Raw genomic sequence first — 23,646 nt, forward strand, 5'->3', positions numbered from 1 at the left:
GTGTTTCTGTCTGTCTGTCAGTCTTTGTTGTGTTGTAGTTAGAGAGTAAACTGCTCTATAAAATACATTCGACACGGTTTCTTGTTCTGTTTGTTTATGTTTTTGTTGCTTTTCTAGCCCAAAGCCCTGAAACTGCTGGGGATGGAGGTGAGTGTTGATCTCATCAAGGTTGTTCCTCAGTCATTCCTTTACTGTTCCTCTCCTTCGTCTGAAACACACCAGTCCTCTCACTCGCAATCTGTGTTAAGTGTTGTACTGTGTCAGTCTGCAGAATCTTCAGTGTGTGCCGTGCGCCTCAAGGTCTTTGAAAGAAAGACCTTGAGGCATATTTAATTCATCGTGGTGGCAGTCTGTATGCACGTTTGAGCCAGTTGTTGTCAAATTTAATTATCAGACTCTTCACACTTACTCGTACAAAGTTATATATTTTTTTCAATTTCGATTTTCTCTTATTTTGTAAAAGAAAAAAGGACTAATTAGCCCAGACAGTTTAAACTATACACCTCTTATGACACATGTTAGAGCAGCCCAGTTACATTTAGCTGAATAGGTAATGACTAACCTAACAGGATTACATAATACATGGTTTGTGTACATGGGATGTATCCATGGTGTACATACCATGGAGTCTCTACATCATAAACCTTTTATCACAGCATGTGTCTCCAGTTTTCTCAGAGGTATTTATATCAAATGTATTTGGCTGTCCGTTCCACTGTGCGTCTGCCTGTTTGAAACCTGTCTCCCTGTCAGTGTGTGTTTTCTCCTTGTTTCTGCCTGTTAAAATCTATTTACTTTCCTTGATGCTTTGCTTCATTTTAGTTAAACCAGTTTAGCATTCACTAATATAGCAAGATGGCCATTCAAGAGTATTAAATGTATTGCTTTTAACTCTGGACTCCATATTGTACTGCAATCATTTCTAAATATCCATGAGCTCATAAATTTACTTACTTATTAATGGATGTCAATGAAGTGTCGCTATCTGAATAATTTACTGCAGAAGTATTTTCATATGTGTCTTCGTCCACATTATCTCGGATAAATCAAGCAGCGATTCTAGTAGCACTGAACGTCATTTCTTACATGTGTGTAATTATCCAATGATTGTTAGTCCTCAGCTGTTTTAATGTGAAATCATTGGAGATCAATACAACCCTGCTGATATGCCATTTAGGACAGTGAGGAAACCTGGAGGCGCTCAATGCTTCACCTCAAGTGCTTGTTAGTCATGAGTAAAGGGAATGTCTAAACTTAAACACTCTTACAGTATGTTGTCCTGTTCTACTGACTTTATGGTAGTGACTATAATCTGAAAAAAGTCCCCTGAACAATTTCTTCATCGATGGCTCCGTGTTTCCACCCCGCTCACTTGTTCTCGGACATCCACCAGGACGACATGCCAATCCGCAGAGGCCGCCAGAAGACCACACGCAAACGAGAGGAAGAGGTCGACATCGATTTGGACGACCCGGAAATCAACCACTTCCCTTTCCCCTTCCACGAACTGATGGTCTGGGCCGTCCTCATGAAACGTCAGAAGATGGCACTGTTCTTTTGGCAGCATGGCGAAGAGGCCATGGCGAAGGCTTTGGTAGCCTGTAAGCTTTGTAAGGCCATGGCGCACGAAGCCTCGGAGAACGACATGGTGGATGACATCTCCCAGGAACTAAACCACAACTCTAGGTGAGTGACACTAATGATGCACACAGATATTCTGTCTAGTGTTATTGTCCTGGGTGAGATATGTCATGGCTATATGTCTGCACTAAACTACTAAAGGTCCAGTGCTCTAGATTTAGCGCTGACAAACAACTGAATACTCCATCCACTTACCCCTCCTTCTCTAAGCATGTAGGAGAAGCTACGGTGGCCTCTTCTCGGTCGAAGAGCACTTGCTCCCTATGTAGATTGTAGACTTATGAAAACACGATAATTCTTAGTTTCCGGCATAGACTGTGTATATGGATGGTCGACATATCATGGATACGGGTTCCGCAATCTTCTGCTTTTGACGTCATTTGGAGCAATAGTGATTGTGGTGTGGAGCCGTGATATCGAGGTCCCACCATTACAAGTACTTGACCAATCACAAGTCAGCATCAGCTGTCAATCATGTTTTTGGCAACAAATTGCCAAATAAAATAAAACTTACTGGATACATGAACACTTGAACATAAATCACTGTGATGAGAACTACCTAAAATAACAGAAATCATCTTTGAGAAAAATGTATTTGACATGTACTTTGACTTTTTAATTTGGTCCATATGTCCCATCCACCAGCATGGAGGAGGGATTTATGACCTATACTGCAGGCATCAAAATGATTTGGCTTCATTTTCTGTGATCTGTCATGTCATCAATCTTTATATAGAGTAGTCTTTAATCAGGTGGTTAAACACAAATGAAAACATTGGTGTTTCCCATCAGATGCCTAGACTCACATACTCTAATGTGTGCAAAACATTGTTTGCACTTCTCATGATGACAAAACAAAACCCTTGACTCCACCAAAATTGAGTTGAGAGTCCAGATGGGAACATGTGCTGCCAAACTCCAGCATGTGTGCTCACACACAAACACACTAATGTACCTTTTCTCCTGTTGAAGCTGACCTGTTTTAAATGCCTACTGACTCCCACAGGATGTAAGTGACATACAAACAGAGATCTAATAGCATACATCATCATTAGTTAACGATCTGCATTTCAGTTTAATCACCTCGACTTGAAAATGCTTACTATGAAAATAATAGTTCATTTTCAGTTAATAACCTCTTCCACCAGCGCTCACCTCCCCCACTTTCCCCACTGAATGTCTGTCTGCGTCTGTGTATTTGTAGAAACTCACCGGATAATTGTTTGACCTGGTGTTATTTATAATGTGTGGTAAAATAAATAGTAGTACGTTCTGTCGGGACTTCTTACACTTTAAGGTACCAACAAACCAGAAAAACAAATACTGTTGAAAGAGTCACCTTGTGCTGTAAGTGCAGTGGTTCATTAGAGAGGCAATTCATCAGAAACTCATTCACGTATCCAGCAACACTGCTGAAACGTGTCATATGCTGTGTGTCTATTTCATTGTAAACCCTTGTTTTATAAATCCTCCAATCCCCAGCAGGGTTGGTGCCTTGTTGTTATACACTTGACCGATTGCTTTCCAGTGTATTGTGAAATATTGTGTGTACTTTGAGTGGGTGTTCGTGTGTATCTGTATAGAGGTGAGTCCTTTAAGGTAGATATCAGGGTGAAACTTGATCTCTATTGATTCATGTTTTTTGTTTCTGAAAGAGAACAATTTTAAATGCAGGAACAGTGGGGGGTGTTTCGTTTTTGTTTTGCAGATTTGAATTTTTGATTGTGTGAAGTTGTGTTCATCGATGTGTTTGTGGATGGATGGATGAGTTTGCCGTATTACATTTCTGGATTTCTATACTGTTCTTATCGTGCTGCTTCATTCTCAAAGAAATATTATATATTGTCCCATTATTCTGTAATCAATCCCTATGAGATCTGCTCAGAGCGTTTCTTACTTCTTAAGACATTACTGTGTGTGTGTTCAAGTGTTTTCATGCAAATCTTTTCTCTTGAGTTCATCCAGATGGTCGGTGATTGACCAGACTAATTACATTTTGATATGTTTGGACAAAGTGTATTATTGTCTCTGATCATATGTCTGAGCCTGAACACTGTATCTCCTACTGTATAATCTCCTAGAGAGTTTGCCCAGCTGGCGGTGGAACTCCTCGACCAGTCCTATAAACAAGATGAGCAGATGGCCATGAAGCTGTTGACGTACGAGCTGAAGAACTGGAGCAACGCCACCTGCCTGCAGCTGGCGGTAGCGGCCAAACACAGGGATTTCATCGCTCACACCTGCAGTCAGATGCTGCTGACCGACATGTGGATGGGACGCCTGCGCATGCGCAAGAACTCCGGTCTGAAGGTAACACAAGTAGGCCGGATGTTTGAGATAGCCTGTGGGTAAAAGTACAGTTACATTAAAGGGGACATAGCATGCAAATTCCACTTTGTTAGTGCTTCTACACGTTAATGTGGGTATCTGGCATGTCTACCAACCCAAAAACTCTGGGGAAAAAACACTTGTTTTGTTATGGTTCCTCTAAGTCAGAAACGTCATGCTTGAGTGACTCGATTGAGCTTCCTGGGTTTTGTGTCGTAACAAGGCACTGGAAGTCTCCCTACATGGCCTTGGCCCACCCCCCACCTCATCCCCCGTCCCCCCACATTCGTTACGCCGGGTTTACACCGGACGCAGCGCCGTTCCCAAGCACGCAGCCGCCTGGCTGTTCACACGGGACGAGCATTTCTCCGCGCTGGTCAGCCCGCGATTCACTCACATGTGGCATTTGTCTGGATCGTTGGGACTGGGAGGCTGCAGCAGTTGCTCGGGCACGACTGCTCGCTCTCCCATGCGTGAGCTGGAATTTGTGTCAACGCCACACAGCCAACAGTGTGGAAGACTTCCGCAGTGTTCAGCACTACTGTAACACTGGCACAAACACACAGAGCACCCCCACTCATTACGCCGGGTTTACACCGGACGCAGCGAGGCTGCGAGGCAGCGCATCGCCGTTCTACAGCGCGCAGCCGCCTGGCTGTTCACACGGGACGTGCATTTATCCGCGCTGGTCAGCCCCATAGACTGTATATATAAGGTCAGCCCGCAATTCTGCTTTCTCCGCTTGTTGTTGTACCCGTTGAATGTCGGGGTTCGGGGGTAAATGATGGTCTTCATAGCCCCCCCCCCCCACCCCTCTCTTTCTCTCTCTGTCTGTCTGTTTGTGTGCTTGTAGTGGATGGGCAGAGGGGGACATTTAATTATGTGATTGGGAAAATTAAAACTCCAGGACAACAGACGGGGAATACAAAGTATGGGATGCATATTTGATAATTTATATCATATAAAATATGTAATTTATATCGTTTAAAATCATGAGGGGGGAGAGGGGGGAGCTGGCTTATTAGCATTTAAAGGAACAGGTACTCAAAACAGGTCACTCTGTGGAGGGCTGTTTTATACAGGGTAAAAAGGGTGCTGTTTTAAATGATCCTTGTGGTATTTTGACCAAAGTATGTTACAGACATTTCATTAAGACCCCAAGGAACCATATCAACTTGTGGTAAAATGGGCATGCTATGTCCCCTTTAAATCACAAGTCTGGAGTTCACATCTTTAGAGAGGAACTCATAGTGGAACCCCTGAGTCCCTCAGACGACCACAGAGGGAAGCTGGGCAGAAAAATAATGAGAAACCTTTTGACCTCCTTGAGAAACTACTGCAGATACTGCCCAAATCACTCCTTTGTTGAAAAGTAGAGGATGGTCATAAATTCTGCATATGTGGAAGTGTGGATGTGAGGATTGCTATTAAACTTTGTACACAAAATGAAAACTGCATGTTTGTTTTTAGCATTATATATCTTATAAGAAGCAGAGGCCAGATATTTGTGCTCTCTAAGCACCCTTCTAGTTTTACAACAGTTATAAAATCAGTGCATTTCTTGATCTCAATTCCTCAGGTCTATTCAGAAACGATAAGTGCGCTCTGAGAGCAGATACCTCTGACAATGCTAACCCCTTATTCTGCCATGTTCAAGAAAGTCAAACTAAAAAGACCTGCATGTTTATCAAGATCTGCACCGGATCCCAACATTTTTATAAGTTCTTCCTTGGGGGCATGCCCCAGCCCTCCACAAAATGTAATGGAAATTGGTTTGGTTGTTTTAGAGTAAACCTGCTGACAAACGACAGTGAAAACAGAACCTCCTTGGCGAAGTCATGTGGTTGTTGAATCTCATGCACCACTAGGCTTAAGTTGAAAGAATAGACTTTAATTCAAGTTAATCATCTACTCTGCAGTGTATATCTATATAAATATCCACTATATACATAGAATCCAGACTATAAAGGTGAAAAGGGAGCTTTTTCCAACAATGTTCTAGTAATGAGCACTTAACAAGCTAAATGAGGGAACACACCGGTGTGGCTGGTTATAACTGTGGTTTGGCCTCGATGACTAATTCCCCAGGATGTGGAGAGTGTGCACCGGGCTGTGAAAAGTAGACGGGTCACCTCTGACAGTATAAATGCTTTATCTCAGGACTGAACACAATCTGCAAGTGTGACGAGCATCGGGGCGAGGTGACCCTCGTGGTTGAACTTCCTACACCACTTCATTAGTATAAGCCGACAATGCTCTCTCTCTTCTTTAAGCCAGAGTCAGAAGAACTGACCTCAATTAGTAAAAAAAACCTTGAAATTGTGTCGTACATATTTTACACTGAGGCTTGTGTGGTTGAACATCCTTTTGAGGAGAGGTTTGAGTTAAGGGCGGTGGTTGAATTTTGGGAAATTTTTGCCCACATGGGTTTTCTGGACTCCTGGCAGTAGGGCAATAGGAGGCAGCTGCTCAGATCAGAGGGGTTGGGGTTATTTATAATGAAGAGTCGCCCTGGGAGTCGCTGCGAGGACGAGTGGGTTCACACTCATTCATACACAGAGGGAGACGGGATGATGGGTCTGGCTGGTTTAGCTTCGCGGAGCAGGGGCAGCCTGTAAGTGCTGTAAGCGTTGCTCGGCCTCGGCGGGACTGCGGGAGAGGTGGGGTGGGGTGGGGTGTGCTGTGCTGTGCTGCTTCTAAGTCAAGCTCATTGGAGAAGCAAGACGGAGAGGAAACCACAAGTGGAACAAACAGGATTCAGTGCCCTCAGGAGTTGATGATGCACAACAAATAACATTGTCAAAATGCTGTCAAAACAGTCTGTGTGCACATTTTTGACGCTCGGCTCCAACCCTCTGTAACTCATATCAGAACACGCTACAAATGAATTTCACCGCTGACTGCATTGATTTCTTCACACATCGATGAGTCCTGAACTATTGATATCGTTGCCTTTGACCTCTTGACAAGAAAGCTGAAGCTGCGTTTGTGATTGTTTTTCTCACTGCTCCCTACCTACCCCTTGTAACCACTCTTTTCCTCAACTCATCACGAATGATTGTTACGTAAACTTCCAGTCATCAATGCAGGGAAAACAGTTTAATTAAATTAGTTAAAGGCAGCTGCTTCCAGAGATAAGAAGACACACACACACACACACTGCTTTCTGTCTACCTCTCTCTCTCCCCCTGTCCTCTTCTCACTGTGGTCACAGCCTCCTGCTTTTCTAGTTTGACTATCATGTATCGGAAGTGTTTACAGCACGTCTGCCTCCTTTATCTGCCGTGGCTGTGTATCCCTGGCATCCATCGTGGCAGCTCAGTGGTCTTACTCCCTGTCTATTCCGACTAATACTTTTGTAATTGATGGGATCCGCCGCCTGAGCTGTCATAAACATGAAGCTTTGTCATTCAGGCGCGCAAACATCGACATGATTCAGAGGTGGAGCTTCTGCACCGCTGCTCGTGAAACATGTTTTTTGTCACTACGTAATCTTCCCCTAACTTTCCACCACCTCCTCTTCCTTCCCCCCTCCCCGTCATCCAGGTGATCTTAGGGCTACTACTGCCTCCGTCCATCCTGAGTCTGGAGTTCAAGAACAAGGACGAGATGTCGTACATGCCCCAGGATCAGGAGACCTACCTGCAGGAGAAGGAGGAGGAGGAGCCTGAGAAACCGGTCAAGGAGAAGGAGGATGAAGACATGGAGTTCACAGTAAGATCTTACTGTGAGACGCAGTACAACTCCGTGGTGAGAGAACCCACCTCAGCCCCGCATCTCAGAATCTATACACATATTCAAACTTTAGATACAGCACATACACACACACACACACTCTGTTCGGATTATAAAACACCTCACTGCCCACATAGCCCAGATTCTGTGTTGTTCATAGTTATCGCCTATGGACCAGTTTTACATGTTGTTGCTGTCCACAGTGTGACAATGATATGCACACACATTTACACACAGTTTTACACACAAACATATTTGTTTCTCTATTCTGGCCAACTGGACACTTCCAGCCAAACCGGCCTCTTCCTGTTTCTCGTCGTCTCAGCAAAGACATGGTCGTGGAGTTGTAGCGTCTCAAGTCTGTCGCCGCTTGTGGGTTCCCTCGTGTATGTTTCTCCCTTCCATCTATCTCCTTCTCTGCCTTTCTGCCTTTCCTTTCCCCCCTCTTGTCCTCTGCTCAGCTCTCTCTTCGCTTCTTTTGTTTCTCTCGCTTTCGATCTTTCGTTCTGCAGCCGCCCCCCCTCCCCTTCTCTCTCCTCTGGCTCTCGCTCTCTTTATCCCTCCCTCTCTCTCTCTCCTAGCTCAGTTCTGATCGAGGTACAGTACTGTATGCTGGTCGATTGCTGCCCCTCACACTCTCCCATCAGTGATGGCTTGCTGCAGCACACCACTCAGCATGTCGGCTGCTGAGCATGGGAGGCCCAGGCTTTTGCATTATGTAACCGTGTCCGCCTGCTGCTGCAGAGCTTAAATCATGCAGAGTCTGAGCACCTTCTCCCCGCTCACAGTTTAAGAGTTGGTCCATCTGCATAGATGTGGATGTACAGCAGGGTTAGGACCCGTTCCATTTCAATCCAATCAATCTTGGCGATGATACTGAGATCCAGTTTATGTGTTTAAATGACGACTGGAATTTGAAAAAGCAGGTTAACGCACAAACTGGATTTAAGGTCGTCCCAGTAAGTGATTGAACTGAAGTTGAACGCCTTTCAGCACCACTGTACATACTCTCCATCTGCATTGAGCACAGCTGCAAGCCAGCGCAAAGACTCACAACACGGGCCATTTCACACACATACACACACACACACACACACACACACACACTGTCCTTAAGGCACTGTGGTGTTAAACTACGAGTTCTGCTTCCAGACAATGCATTTGCAATGAGCCCCTTCCTGTTGCCCTGGCTTCTGACTGTGCAAATGCACCTTCAGATACTTATGAATCACATCAAGATTCATACAGATACACAGACTGCTACACCGCAGAGGGAGATTGTATTGTCATATCCTCAGATGCTTTAGATAAACCACACTGTGATGTTAGCTTGTGTCCACTTGCTGATCAGACAACGTGCATGTTCAGTGCAGTAAATTGGCATGGTGTGATTTACACACTGGCATCTGAAGCCGTTCACCCTGAAGGCCCTGTCTGTGTGTACCTTGGACAAAACCTTTACAAATTCGGGAATAAAATAGAAATCCCTAGTTATCATACTGATATAGTGATTTCTTGCTGATTTCTTAGCCATGGTTTTCTCACTTTTCAGCCACCTGGGAATTTAAACCAACAGCTCATAGCGTAGCTCAAATGTTTGGACAGATTTTTAATTTGATCTTTGCCCAGGTCGACTATACAATACAATTTCATGAATGAACTCCCTCAGAGGTCTGGTGTTGCTTCGACATTAAGACCATGACCCATAAAAACAGTGGGCTCCGAACCCTCTCTCATGGATTAGGAACTGTGTCACAGATTGAAATGAGATATCTATGTCTTATCTTCTTCCTTTCCTTTACCTGTCTTCTTTCTGTCATTGTCTTTTGTGTCTCCTCTGCACCTTATTTGTTGTCTGAGACACAATCCATGAGTGTCCATTTGTCTGCGTCATACTGGGTTACCAGCCTTCACCCAACACTCCACCTCAAACACACATTTCACAATTTGGAATGATGACATTGCCTGTGCTTGCTTCTTTGATGATGATATTAAAACTGTGTTGTAGCCCATAATACAACGCCTCTACTCGTTCTCCCTTTTCTCTCCTTTTTTCTTTGTTTTTCTGCCCCCCCTCCCCGAATCCCTTCCACACACTTCATCTCCATCCTCTCTCTGCACCCCCCCCCCCCCCCCCCCCCCCCCCCCCACATTCCTCCTCCTCCGTCTCTCCAATTCGTCACACTTCCCTCTACCCACACTATCCTTCCCTTTATCCCTCATCACACCTTTCACTCCTCCCTCCCTCGCTCCGCGTTTGGTTTGCATTTGCCCAGGCAATGCTGGGTAAGGTTACCACGGAGACATCCAGAAAGAAGGATGTTGAGGAGGTTCAGAACCGCCACCGCCTCATCCCCCTGGGACGCAAAATATACGAGTTCTACAACGCGCCGATTGTCAAGTTCTGGTTCCATACGGTCAGTGTCAGCTTCAGCAGCACCACCCACTCACATGCTCGGCTTCCTGCTGGCACTGTCAGGCCTTATTGTATCTGCAACAGCATCATTTGCTGGTTTCCCTGTGGTTAGCTGCTGCCTCCGTGGTGCTTCCATCGCCATTAACCTCCTGTTCCAGCTCCACCGTGTCATTGGCCAGCTTTACTCGGGTGGGAGAGTTTTGTGGGGAAAACATGGGAAGAGTGGTGGAAGCAGCGTGGTGAGAAAGGTCCAAGGGAGAGAAGTGAGGAAACCTCTGAAACATTACATAATTCCTCTGGATTAAATATTTATCCAAACAAATAGTATTTGATTTTAAGTTAAGCTTTAGGGTGTTTACATGTGTGGGAAATGTTTTCTTTGTTTAGTTTATTCGTCCCCATGCAGCACAGTTCATCCAGATTCTGTGAATCTATGTCTTTGAGGTTTATGTGTAGCTTCTGTTTTCTGGTTATCTGACTGTGTGTGTAAAAGCTGATCTTTTATTTTCTTGTTTGTTTTCTTTCTCGGGCTCTTTCAAAATGCTTACCCAGCAAAAACATCTTTTTTTATATAGGGATTTCACTGTTTATTTATGCAGAGAACATATTTTGACTGCCTTTTGTTTCATCCCACTTTCTCCCTTCTTCCTCGCCCCCACTTCTCCTTTTTGCCCTTCAGTTTAAAAAAAAAAAACTACTGTGAATTTCATTATAGCACCATTGGAACAGATGCTGGGTTTTCTTGGGTCAACATGTGGTCTTTACATCACTACCAGATTAGTATTCATGCCCATCACCCGCTTTAGAGCCTGGCCCTGTTTACAGAGATATTAGTAAAACCTATCACACAAACAAATTGTGCACATAGGACTGTGATTGCTTGATTTATAACTGGAAAAAAGACACATCAATATGAAATTTTAATATGTTTAAGACTTTATCATTTTAATATCATAACAAATGTAAAAGGAGAAGTGGAATCATTGGTATTATCGTTTATATACACATTTATATTTATATCATCTTTTTCTAAACTTTCCTGGAGAAGACTTACTCTAATCGCTGAAAACCGTTGAACAATCAAGAATATCCCACATTTGATTGAAAACCCGTAAATGCGAACTGGGTGCAAAAAATGATATAATATACATGTAAAGCCTCCGAGGTCTAATCATTACATGGTGAGACTTGCATTGTGATCACATTTTCATCTGATCTGTATCGTTATGATCCGTAGTGCACAAATTTGAGAAAATGAAAGTGGACAGCTGACCTGGATTTAAATAGATACAGCCACGGGAGACAAGTAATGTGAAGGCACGGTAATAGGGTGTCCTGACATCAAATCTTAAGCATTAGATCTGAAAAACAGCATTAGAGGGGGGTGTAACGAGGGTCAATCATTCACTAAGCAAGCATTTCATTTGTGCAGTTACTCACAAAAAACATTTCCTCACCTTTTCTCAGCCTTTTGAGCCGATGTGTTTGAACCTGGTGAGCAGTTTGCTCATGTTGGAGAAAATGCATAACCATAAACGCGTCCCTGCTGATTTCCCTCTGCCGTTGTGTTTTTATGTAGATGGCATATGTGGCCTACCTCATGTTGTTCAACTACATCGTCCTGGTGAAGATGGATCTGTGGCCGTCTCCTCAGGAGTGGATCGTCATCGCTTACATCTTCACTAATGGCATCGAGAAGATGAGAGAGGTACGCTGTATCCTAGCATACACATATGCAAAGTGAATATAAAGCCCTATTGAACCCACAATAATGATTTTTTATCCATCCACTGAACTGACGACATCAGGCTTGTCAGCATTATTTCGCTTACAGCTGAATTCTTTGAGATCTGTGGTGCAGGCCAGAGGCTCAGCTTTATGTCCATGTCGTCAAACAGCTCATAGTAAACAGGGAATCGGTGATCGACTGAGGTGGAAGCAGAGGAGGAGATCACATGGAAAGAGAATAGAGGGGAGAGATGGTGTAAATGAAGTTAGGAAAGAGAAATGTAAAAAGAAAAGAGAAAGAAAAAGAGTTAATAGAAATGATGTGACCATATGAGTCTGTCTAGTTCAGTCTCACTTTGTGGCTGTGTTTGTACTGTAAATGTATGGAATGCATTAATCATTGTGTCACATCACTCTCAGCTGCACAGCAATGCGTCCTCACACACCTGACTAGCTTTTCTCATAATTTAACTCATACTGCCCTCCTATGGTGTCCCTGATGTATTGCATTTCTTTGTTTCTATTCTATTTCAATCACTTTCTGGTCTCACTTCAGTTTTTCCCATCCATCATTCCTGCTTTTCTTGTTTTCCTTTTGACTCATTTTCGTCTAAATCTCTTCCAGATTCTGATGTCAGAGCCAGGGAAGTTGTTACAGAAGGTGAAGGTGTGGCTCCAGGAGTACTGGAACATCACAGACCTCATGGCCATCCTCATATTCTCAGTCGGCATGGTTCTGCGTCTCCAGGAGCCGCCGCTCATGAGCTACGGCCGAGTCATCTACTGTGTCAACATCATCTATTGGTACATCCGGCTGCTTGACATCTTTGGGGTCAACAAGTACCTGGGACCCTACGTGATGATGATTGGCAAAATGGTGAGATGAGTCTGGATGAGTCTCTTATATTTTTTGTTCCTACTATGTATTCTTCCTTTATATCTGATTGTTTGGACTGGAGCTCGAGTGATGTGTATGTTTGGGGGTCGTTGTCGATAGCGATATTAGGGAGTAAAAAATTCCCAATACTGAAATACCACCAATGTTATGGAGGTTGAACAGTTTAACATTTAAACTCTATTCTAAATAACTATAAATAAAAAGAAAAATCAAATACAACCAAAGATATAGGACTAGAATGTCAATATAAATGTACATCTTGTCTGCATTGTTTATTCTGTAAAAAGTTCTCATATCAGCAAACAAACGCTGATGTGTCTGTGAAAGACGCATATCGGCCAACTGATTAATCGGCCGTGCTCTCGTTTCTACCTTCTGACTCAACTCAACATGGTTTGTAATGATTATGAGTTAACTGAGTTCCATGATCACACAGGTTTAATTTGTATGTTGCGTACAGGCTCCATCCGAACGAACGTCCATGCCCCTAAACCTCATTGTTTGATCACAAGATCAGAGCCTGTGATTCACACATGATGACAGAAGCAGAGAAAGGATCAAAGCCCAAATCTGTATCAGTCTGAGTGGACTGTCAAACTCTGTTTGATGAAAATCACCAATTAGTTTGTTGGAGAGAGATTGATTTGAATTTGTATTCAATGACCATTGTCAGGTGTTGACATATATGATGTTGCGGCACCACAAGCTGATTTGAAGTCAAAGGAGTTAGAAGAGGAATAGAGAAGAACATATAAATGCAGCTGAAGTGCCACAATACTCACACACTGCTTAGACAAAGGATGTCTTTGTTTAAAAAAACTGCAGCATTATAAAAGCCTGTTCCTGTCAAAATGGTTTGCATCTTGTAATTCAAACAAGTAAAAATAGTCAAAATAACAACTGCAATAAATAAATAAAAGACTATGTGTTAAATGGGTTTCAGCTTTCCAGAATAAATGACAACTCTAATCAGAAATGACACGGTGTAACAGCAGCTCGTGGAATACAAAGTAGCCCAGAGGAAGATGGGCTTCCTCACTCACCTCTGTGACTTTCTTATTCCATTTGGGATCAACCTAAATTAAGTGCATTTTAAATATTAACTTCAGGTTTAATTCCAGAACAAATTAAATTAAGATTTAATTGACCAACCAAGACTCAGGGAAGGATAATAATCAAAATACGATTCCAACTCTTTCAACACTTTCTTTAACTGTTTCTCCAGCTGAAACAGCACGTTCCTATTCTGCTTTCTTAACTATATCTTTTCCCTCTTATTTTATCATTGTTCCCCTCAATAAACATTCTGACCAACTGCTGCTCCTTTTTTCTTTTCCCTTCCCCTCTCTCCTTGACAACCCTCTCCCTGTCAGATGATCGACATGATGTATTTTGTGATCATCATGTTGGTGGTGCTGATGAGTTTTGGGGTGGCGCGTCAGGCCATCCTCCACCCGAACGAGGACCCGTCCTGGATGTTAGCCCGGAACATCTTCTTCATGCCTTACTGGATGATATACGGAGAGGTGTTCGCAGACCAGATCGACCGTAAGTTCGGGACAGAGTGTCAGAACTGAATAAGCTTCAGTTTTGTTTGAGGGCCCGGTCACACTTATGCAAGTGTATCAGTGGCGAACCTTTGCCTTCTGTTCACTTTCAATCTGTGAGAGCAAGGGGGCCAATCAAACATTTGCTTCCCGTGGCGAGACAGGAGAGAGTTCAAATCTGGTGAACTTTGACCAGCGATATTTGCTTCACTTTCCCTTATGTGTAATTGGGCCCTAATTCCGGGGGGATAACGGAATACACACAACTCAATGCAGAGATACTAGTGTAGTTTTCAGTCATTCCTCCACAAGTTGAAATATTAAAACATAAAAACACTTTCCTTCAAGAAAAACTACATTAATGTCTACTGTCATTTTGTCATGACCTTTTTTGTCTCTATTATTTAATAACATAGACGTAGACTTTTTGACTTATAAATCCAAACTAGCTGGTGAGCAGTGTCTGTGAGAACAATGTCCTGAGAGTGCGAGTGTATTTGTGTGCTGTTGTGTTGTCTCTATGTATGGTAGTATATATCTGATGGTGTGTACAGGATGTGAGGAGTGGCCCAAAGAGAAGAGATCTGAAATAATGTTTTTATTCTTTGTTTCAGATATGCATAGTAGGAAGTTACAGCACAGGCTGAATGAAAAACTCTGGCTGGGCGAAAATTTCTTGCGAACTCACGGAACCTGGCGTAATATTGGTCCATCCCACATTGGCCAGTGCAGTCAAAATCCCAGTAAATCTATAGATATAGGCCTCAGTTTAACCGCATCCACCTGCCCCACCTCACCCCTTCATCATCCTCACATTACCACCATGTCATGCCCACTCCTACCTCAGCGCCCACTTGAGACAAACGTGTGCATGCAGCGCCACATGCTCGAAGGTCAAAGTTACTGTCACGTGTTGGTATCTTGGGTCAGCTACTTTATACTCTGTAAAAAAAATGAGAAAGCAGTTAAAGAGAATCTGAAGTGTAACGGTTTCGATTCTATGGGACGACATGTCTTCTCCATGTTAACAAGTAGCTTGACCTAAGACTGTATCTTGTAAGCAACTTTACCCTGACTAATTTTGGCTGGCAAATGGCACTGTTACATGGCAGTAGCACTTTTCAAATGGTGTCTAATGTACAGTATTTACCCTCTTTAGTTTATGGCATTTATGTTCAAACACCAAGAGGAACTATCAAAGTTTTTAAATTTGATATTCCCTTGATGTATCCTCCTCCCATTTTTTTCTATTGACTTCCAAATAATAAAATTTGAAAAAGTGATCCTGCCATGTTAACACCGTCTGTCACATAAACCATGTCACCCACCCTCGACGCCCGCTCAGCTTCTCACCGGAGCAAATGCAACATTGCCAAACTCCTTCTACCAGTGTAGTCAACATTTAACATAAGTAAGCATTCAGATTTCAACATGAATATCACATCATACAGGAAAAAAACATACAAACACCCACAGCAGGAGATATTTATCAACCACCTTTCATCATCTATAATCTGTTTTTTCACGTGGTTCAGTTGTCAGAGTTTTTTAATCTAAATTTCCTGAAGGTAAAACTCCAATTACTTCAGTTCTCTATCTTTGGGCTGCATTGTGTGAAACAATTGACTGTCGACCAATGACGAGCATGACTAGAATGAATCTCAAAGGCAAACAAACCAAGACCTAATGCTGAATGTTCTCCAGTTAAGTCACAGCAACTGAACCATCACAGATGGAAAAACATGTGATGTATCCGAAATACATTTCCAATAATTCAGAGCAATCAACCATTGCTAAATGAAGCTATGGCACACATATGTGACAATATATTTTAAACATCGACTGCATGTTTAAATATATTGGAAACACAGATTGTGATGAGACATGATGAATGTGTGTTTTTTGTGTATTTTGTTTACAGATTTCACATTTCTGAACATGAGCCCCCTACCATTATTGTGTCCACTCTTTCCTCTTTAACAGAAGAAGCATAAAAACACATTATGCTTCTTGTTTGTTTGCAAAAATATGAAGTCATGCACTTTGTTTGGTACTTCCAGGTCTGCTTGTCTCTTTGTTATTGTTATAACTCAACATACAGTTCATATTTCTTTTACATTTTCTTAAACGTTATTTTACTATAGATTTTATTTTCCTTTACATTAAACTGTCTCCTCCTTATGTAACACGTCTGCATGTCTTTCTAATTTGTTGTGCATCTAAATGTTTCGTCTAACATATAATTTTGATGGATTCAAGACTCTTTCTGAAGACATACTTCGCTTGTATTAACTTGTACATGTGTGTATTTCTTTGGTGACGGTGTGCAGCTCCCTGTGGGCAGAACATCACAACAGAGGACGGGGGGGTGGTGTCCCTGCCTCCCTGTAAGACGGGTGCCTGGATCGTTCCGGCCATCATGGCGTGCTACCTGTTGGTCGCCAACATACTCCTGGTCAACCTTCTCATAGCTGTGTTCAAGTACGTAAAGAGACCTTAAACATAGCAAGGCAAGATATTATAATATAACAGAATAGAAAGACATGGATGTTACTCATAAAAGTATCAATTTTATCATGTTTTTGAAGTGTGTGTAGGAGAGAAATAAAAGAGGAAAATAGTAGTTGGAGATGCTGTTAAGCCACAATCATTAGAGGTGGGTTGCAGATTTTATCATCAGAATGGGATAGTGCTTCTTCCAAGGAGACATTACCATGCTAATGATCTGTTATTGTGCCTCTGAAAAATCCACAAAGCAAGAACCGTCTTCGTTTGTCAGTGTAATTGTTCACCAAAACGTGCACAATGGGAGAAAAACAATCATTAAATTGAAGGTTTAATCACATTACACATCACAGCAAACAGTTACTGTGTTGCATTAAACTTGGCTTTGCAGTGCAGGAGCATGCAGCATGAAGGAATTAGTCCATCATCCAATCAAATGTATACATGTATATCTAAAAAGGTTGCGATGTTTGGTTTTGCCGACAATAAATTAATCCTCGCTTTGACATATCGGTCTGTGATTGTCCGTCACCATAGTAACACATTCTTCGAGGTGAAGTCCATCTCCAACCAGGTCTGGAAGTTCCAGCGCTACCAGCTCATTATGACCTTCCATGAGCGGCCAGTCCTTCCTCCACCACTCATCATCTTCAGTCACATAACCATGGTCCTTAAGCACCTGTGCTGTCGCTGGCGCAAGCACGACGACGACGAGAGGGACTACGGATTGAGTGAGTGAGAGAAAAACCAAAAACACACCTGTTTAAACTCAGGATGTTGTAATTCACATCACCTTACCTTTTTTTTTATCATATTCTGTTTTTAGCACTATAGCAAGAGTTTTTATACCTTGAAATATAAAGCATATGTTTTGTAATTTTTGTTATTATAATACCACTCGTCAGATAAATGCGACACTGCAGCTTTTTAACTGTCAAACTCTTTCATCCACAGAGCTTTTCATCACAGAGGACGAGCTGAAGAAGGTCCATGACTTCGAGGAGCAGTGTATAGAGGAGTACTTCAGGGAGAAAGATGACAGATTCCACTCTTCAAATGATGAGAGGATCAGAGTCACCTCTGAAAGGTCAGCCTATGGAAACCTGTTTTATATATATAAGTCTGCCAAGTTTGTGAAAGTGACGGAGCAGAAACATAGTCCTTATGTGTTAAACCATAATCTTTCAACGTATGTAAATCAGTTTAGTCCGGTTTAAACACTGAGATAACATGACTTATGGTTAAGCTATTTTTGTATTGGGGGGGGGGGGCTCTCTCTCTCTCTCTCTCTCTCTCTTACTGCCACCTTTTTTTTCCACCACCTCCCCTGCTGTTCTCCCCTCTCCGTTGCTTCTTATGTCTAATTTTCTCCTTCTCTTCTCCACTCTATCAGGGTGGAGAACATGGCCATGCGTCTGGAGGAAGTCAATGAGAGGGAACACTTCATGAAGGCGTCTCTGCAGACTGTTGATATTCGTCTGGCACAAATGGAGGAGCTGATCGGCCGAATTGCCGTCGCACTGGAGCGTGTGACAGGGGTCGAACGGGGTGAGGTCAACAAAGTGCGTTCCAGGACTTCATCTGACTGCACAGACTCTGCATACATTCTCCGCCATGGTGAGTGCCCGGATGCAACATACATCCTTCGCCAAAGCAGCTTTAACAGCACAGAGGGGAATACCTACCGTATGCAGGAGGCACTGGAGGGAACAGCTGAGGGCTCCATGTCCCCTCCGTCTCCTACTGGCATGGCCACACGGACAAGAAGCCACTCGTTTTATGTTCGTGGCGGTGAACGCCCAAGTGGAGCTGAGAGAGCCGAGAGCTTCTTCAAAGAGCGCTCGCTCAGTCTCCACCGAGCCAACAGCTCACAATCTGTGTCCTCAGCTGCCGCCCCCAAGGAGTCTAAGCCCCTCCCCTTGGCGACGCTATCGGTATCCCAGCAACACCGTCCATCATCATGCATTGATATCTATGTCTCAACTTCTGAGGAGGTGGGGCCTTCGGAGGTCTTCTTGGATCCTCTCCGTGTGGTCCCGCCACTCCAGAGAGACCTGTCGCTGCAGTCAGATATTATGGAGACGGTGTTGCCGGGAGGCCGGGACTTCAGCAGCGCTGCCACCAGTGGTCTGGGCGACAGGCACTCTGAGGGCAGGCCAGGCAGCAGCGCAACAGCTGGAGCTATGTTTGACGACAGTGCAGCTGCTGATTTGTCCTTGTGCTCAGCCCACCTCTTACCCGACACAACCTTACCTCTGTGGGACATGGATCCATCCCCACCTCCCTCAGCAGGGCTGCTTGAACGCTCTAAGAGCAGTCGCTACCTCTGTACGGCAGGCACATCGTTCCTGGATGAGCCTCCTCTGGTCAAATCCCACAGCCTCATGTTCACTCCAAGAGGCTGCTACAGCGGACTGGGGGCAGGCGTCCAGGTAAAAGCTGCAGAGTACACCAGCATCACTGACTGCATCGATACACGCTGTGTCTCAGCTCCATACACTCCAGCAGAACGCTCCCACTCCCCTGGAGGCTCCACCTCATTCCCCTTTGATAAGCCTTCAGACATTGGCTCATCTCACCCAGAGAGAGAGGCAGAGCTTAGTCACACAGAGTCTGATCCAGAGGACCCTGAGGACCTGATTCCAGCCCCTGATACCCCTCGCCTAGGGGGCCTTGGCGGGCCCAGTGGGGCCCCTCTCTGCTCCCCCTACTCCAGGCTGGAGCGGGCAAACAGCTGCTCCTCAGATGACTCCCATCCTTCCCTCACGCTGGCCCCTCCACACCGGAAGAGCCTGTCAGTGAGTGAGAGGATGGAGAGGGGATCGGGTCTGGGGGCAGACAGGGTGCCTGGGCCGGGGGGCCGGGGTCTGGCAGGAACCAGAAACCCCTTCCTCAGGAGCAAGTCTGGAGCACGGCCTGAAACAGCCAAGACTGACAGCCTCTCCATGAGGAAACTGGCCACTCCGTCAGCTTTCCGCAGCTTTGATAGACAAAACTACACGTGACAAGGACACTGGTCAGCTCATTCACATACTGATAGGACCAGGGAGGAAAAGGGCCCAGGGCAAAAGTGAAAGCAGGGTGGAGTTGCCCATTGCTCCTAATCTGGACCAGATCTACAGTTTTTACACTTATGTTTTAGTCTAGAGAAGGTTATAAAAGTTTTTTCATAGTACGTGCAGGAGGGGCAACTTTACCCTGGGTCATGAATCAGGAAGAAGGGATGTTAGATGCAGAGGTCCTACTGTACACCAGTCAAATACCAAGAGCTATGAATCTAGACTAGTTTTTACCTCTTCTTGTAGCTAAGTAACTCTCAATGGGGTGTTATGGCAATGGAAGGTGTCTTTGTACTGTGTGTCTTCCACCCACCACCTTTACGTCAAGTAGACAGCTGTCACTGTGTTACATCACATATCAATCACATTAGTCAGAGAAAGTGAACTGTCCCTCCTAGCTGTTTCGTTTGGTAGAACCTGCCACGTCTGACAGACGGACACAGAGAGAGGAGGAAGAACGCTAAAACCACCACCTCATTTTGTCAGTTTGTCTTAGCATAGAGTCATTACTGTCACGAAACTGAACGTTCACATCAAGTACATTTTCCTCTCTTAATCCTAACTCCACACTGTACGACCCCAGCACAAGCAAAGCAGAGCTGACATTTCTCTGGCTGGTCCATAACGGAATCAGCAAAGTGTTTGGAAACCCTCGTGGTTTGGAGACAATGGCAGTAACATGGCAACAACTTACCTCTGGTTACACAAATACACCTTTCAAATAATCACTATTTATATCAAGCGTGTCTTTCGTTCACGTATTGTAGCAAAATTTATCTACAGGACTGTGTTTATTTCTTCTGTCGGATCAGCCAGAAAAAGAGAGCCGTGTTTTAACTCATGCCAGACAGTTGCAGGTCTCCAGTCCATCTGTTTCTGCAGTGACTGGACAAGTTCAATCTGTTTGATTAGCCACGCAATACAACTGAGAAGGAAAAAGCGAGAAAGAGAATGTGACACGAAGACTGAAAATCAGCAGGAGACAATATCCAGTGTTTTACCGCTCAGGCTTTCAGCGCAGACTCCAGGCATGAGTCTGTATATCAGGAAAGTGAACAGTCAGTGCTTCGAAGACCAACACACGAGGAGGGAAATGAGATAAGACGAGTTCTTTGAAGTGCGTGTTGACATTAACATACACAAGACCGCACACATACATGGTCAGTAAAATCCTACTCACTTGTGGTAATAACCTCAACTTCATACCTGAGCCCAGAGATTTAACAAGTGCAATTGCAAAAAACGGGGACAAGAGGGCGCTGTGAGCCTATTTCAGAGGCGATGCTTGCTGGGTGAACCCGGGGCAAGTTCATCTTTGATTAAACGTTGCATGATGTTTGTTTAAACAGAAACTGTGGCGTGTTGATATAAACATCACTGCTGACTCACATTTGGACTTTTGAGTATCATGTTGCCCAATCTTATGTTGCCTAATAATAATAATATTTAATCTTGAATCTTTATTGGGCTACACCTCTAACACACCCACCAAACAAAAGAACAAAAACGGCCATTACAGGTTTCCAGGAAACACATCGTTCAACATACGTCTTGATTGAACGTGCCCCCAAGTGTGGACCTTTCTTCGCCAGCACCTGACGCCAAAAAATCCTTCCACTCCACCAATTGTAGCTCTCTTGTAGCCCAGACCCCCCCCCCCCCCCCCCTCCTTCAGGTTTTGGCAGTGGCATTATGTTGCAATGGTTTTTACATCCACCAACAGCTAATGGATCCGTCCTTCATCTCTTCCATAACTGTCTTTCATTTGCTTTTCTCTTGTTATTATTTATTATTGATTATTTGTATTGCATTCAGCTTCTGCAGAAGCAGACTTTGAATAGAAAGCACTTGCCCCCATGACTGAGCCCATTACAAATCATCAACTGGTCCAGAAGAGGTCCTGCAGGAGGAGGAGCTCATTTATGAATTTTAAAAAAGAGAGAAACACGCTTGGGAATGAGCTATATGCATTCTAGCTGAGATTAAAGAAGGGTGTGTATTCACACAGGATGAAAAGTGGGACTATTATTGAAAAGATGAAAGCCAGATAAGTGATTTAAAATTTTCTAATTTTTTTATTCTAGTAGCGGAAGAAGTGTGGTGGTGGTGGTGGGGGAGAAGATGTCCTTCTTTAATCGCTCTATAAAGATAAAAATATAGGTGAAATTATTAGAATTCCTACTGATTTTTTTAATGTTTATGTTTTATATTTCCTCGCTATTACAATTCATTTGAATCATGTTGCATTAATTTTGAGATTGATTCTATTTATTGACACTTTCTTGCTCATTGATAATTAAAAGAAATGCCTGTTTGAATTATTACAAATTTAATATTTATATCTTCTCAGTGATATTTTTGTCGAATTTTAAGTATTTTCTAATTAAGCTTTTAAATTTAATAAAAGTTGACCATCTACATGCACTAAATGCTGATGTATTATATTATTTATTAAATATAGAATTGTCTGATATACTGTACATTTCAATCATATCTAAAGTATTTAAAGTAGTTTTTATTGTACGTTTTATCAAGCAACTTATGAGAATTTTCTAATATGATGTTGACGAGGCAATAACGATTTGCCAGTATAACAAACTTCGGGTGCCTTTTGGGGCGTCGAAGGGAAATGTGGGGACTGAAGTGATTCTTAAGTCTGTTCAATTTCTCACCTTTGTTTTCTTTTTCTCTCTCTAGTCACAGAACCTGAATATCAGTGATTATTCTCAACATGTGGCTTCTACACACTCTCATAGACATTTGTTGATCTCTTCAAACACGCCTGAAGCCCAGAGTAGGGGGACTGACTGCATCAGGGCTGGTGTGGACATTTTTTGGATCTGTCCAAACACATACAAAGACAGGATTGAGAATAATGGGTTTTATAGCTGAAGAAGAAAAAAAAATCTATTTGCACATGAAAGTGAGACATGAGGACGAGGGTATAGCATCATCGTGAGGTCGGTGCTGTTGCAGTAAATCCGTTTTCTTGATTGAGTTGAATGCTTTGACTTATCTCTGTGTCACAACCCAGTCTGCTGCATGATACAAACTCTTCACATGTCCACTACACCTGACTCAAAAACCTTAAATCACGGGTACAATGCATTGAAACTCCCAAGTTGAGGGGCTTACAGGAAAACCGGCACACAGTAGTGTTTAAATCTGCTCCATCTGGATTGTTATTTGGATCTGACACTCGTAAATATTTGTCCCCTCCACATGTTTGATTTTTTTCCATCCGGAGCAATGAACTATTCTCAGAGAAATCAAGGAAAATGGTGAAAAACGCCACGTTGAAGAAAGTGTAAAAACATTCCTGGATCCACACCAAAATGTCATGGCTTGGGTCTTATCTCACCCCTCCACAAAAACCTAACCTCCTTGGTAAAAGGAATCATCATAGTCGAAGCAGCAGAGGCTGAGATACTCAAACATTTAGTCCAAGTGTGGATGAAGCTTGAAAAAAGGATGGACTCCATAATTCCTGTAATGGATCTCAGTGGCATCTTTTCTTAAGAGTCTCCCTGGATGTTAAATGTGCTTATCTTTCAAGTTCCTAGTCCCCAGTTATTACCACAGCTTGTATGTGAAATATTTGAAGTGTAACTGAACATCAGGTTTTCTCAGACTTCAGAAAGCTCCTTTCGAAGGCTGAGTGGTACCGTGACCAAAAACTGACCTTTATTTGTTAAATCAGCGGAATGCCCCTTTAACTCAGTTATTAAACACCAGTAGGAATTGCGTTGTGGACACATGGGTAGTATGAATCATGTAGGTTGGACAGAT

General features: G+C 43.3%; 1 protein-coding gene across 18 annotated transcripts in view; it reads left to right on the forward strand.

Moving 5' to 3' along the window:
• Positions 1–23,427, forward strand: part of trpm3 (transient receptor potential cation channel, subfamily M, member 3) — a 145,750-nt gene extending 122,323 nt beyond the window's left edge. For 5 of the 18 annotated variants that reach the window (XM_034595134.1, XM_034595135.1, XM_034595138.1 and 2 more), the window contains 13 exons: positions 118–147; positions 1,394–1,686; positions 3,723–3,951; positions 7,516–7,719; positions 9,981–10,121; positions 11,700–11,828; positions 12,474–12,725; positions 14,120–14,294; positions 14,908–15,036; positions 16,624–16,774; positions 17,336–17,529; positions 17,753–17,885; positions 18,192–19,803. In XM_034595134.1, the coding sequence (XP_034451025.1) occupies positions 118–147; positions 1,394–1,686; positions 3,723–3,951; positions 7,516–7,719; positions 9,981–10,121; positions 11,700–11,828; positions 12,474–12,725; positions 14,120–14,294; positions 14,908–15,036; positions 16,624–16,774; positions 17,336–17,529; positions 17,753–17,885; positions 18,192–19,803 (3,672 nt within the window). Of the gene's footprint in view, positions 1–117; positions 148–1,393; positions 1,687–3,722; positions 3,952–7,515; positions 7,749–7,785; positions 9,099–9,980; positions 10,122–11,699; positions 11,829–12,473; positions 12,726–14,119; positions 14,295–14,907; positions 15,037–16,623; positions 16,775–17,335; positions 17,530–17,752; positions 17,886–18,191; positions 20,892–20,930; positions 22,122–22,554 lie in introns of those variants that run through there. The other 13 variants (XM_034595136.1, XM_034595137.1, XM_034595141.1 and 10 more) reach the window with 7 other exon arrangements.
• Positions 23,428–23,646: the final 219 nt, after the last annotated feature.

The sequence above is a fragment of the Hippoglossus hippoglossus genome, chromosome 9, assembly GCF_009819705.1.
Source record: "Hippoglossus hippoglossus isolate fHipHip1 chromosome 9, fHipHip1.pri, whole genome shotgun sequence".
In the NCBI taxonomy this organism is placed as follows: Eukaryota; Metazoa; Chordata; class Actinopteri; order Pleuronectiformes; family Pleuronectidae; genus Hippoglossus; species Hippoglossus hippoglossus.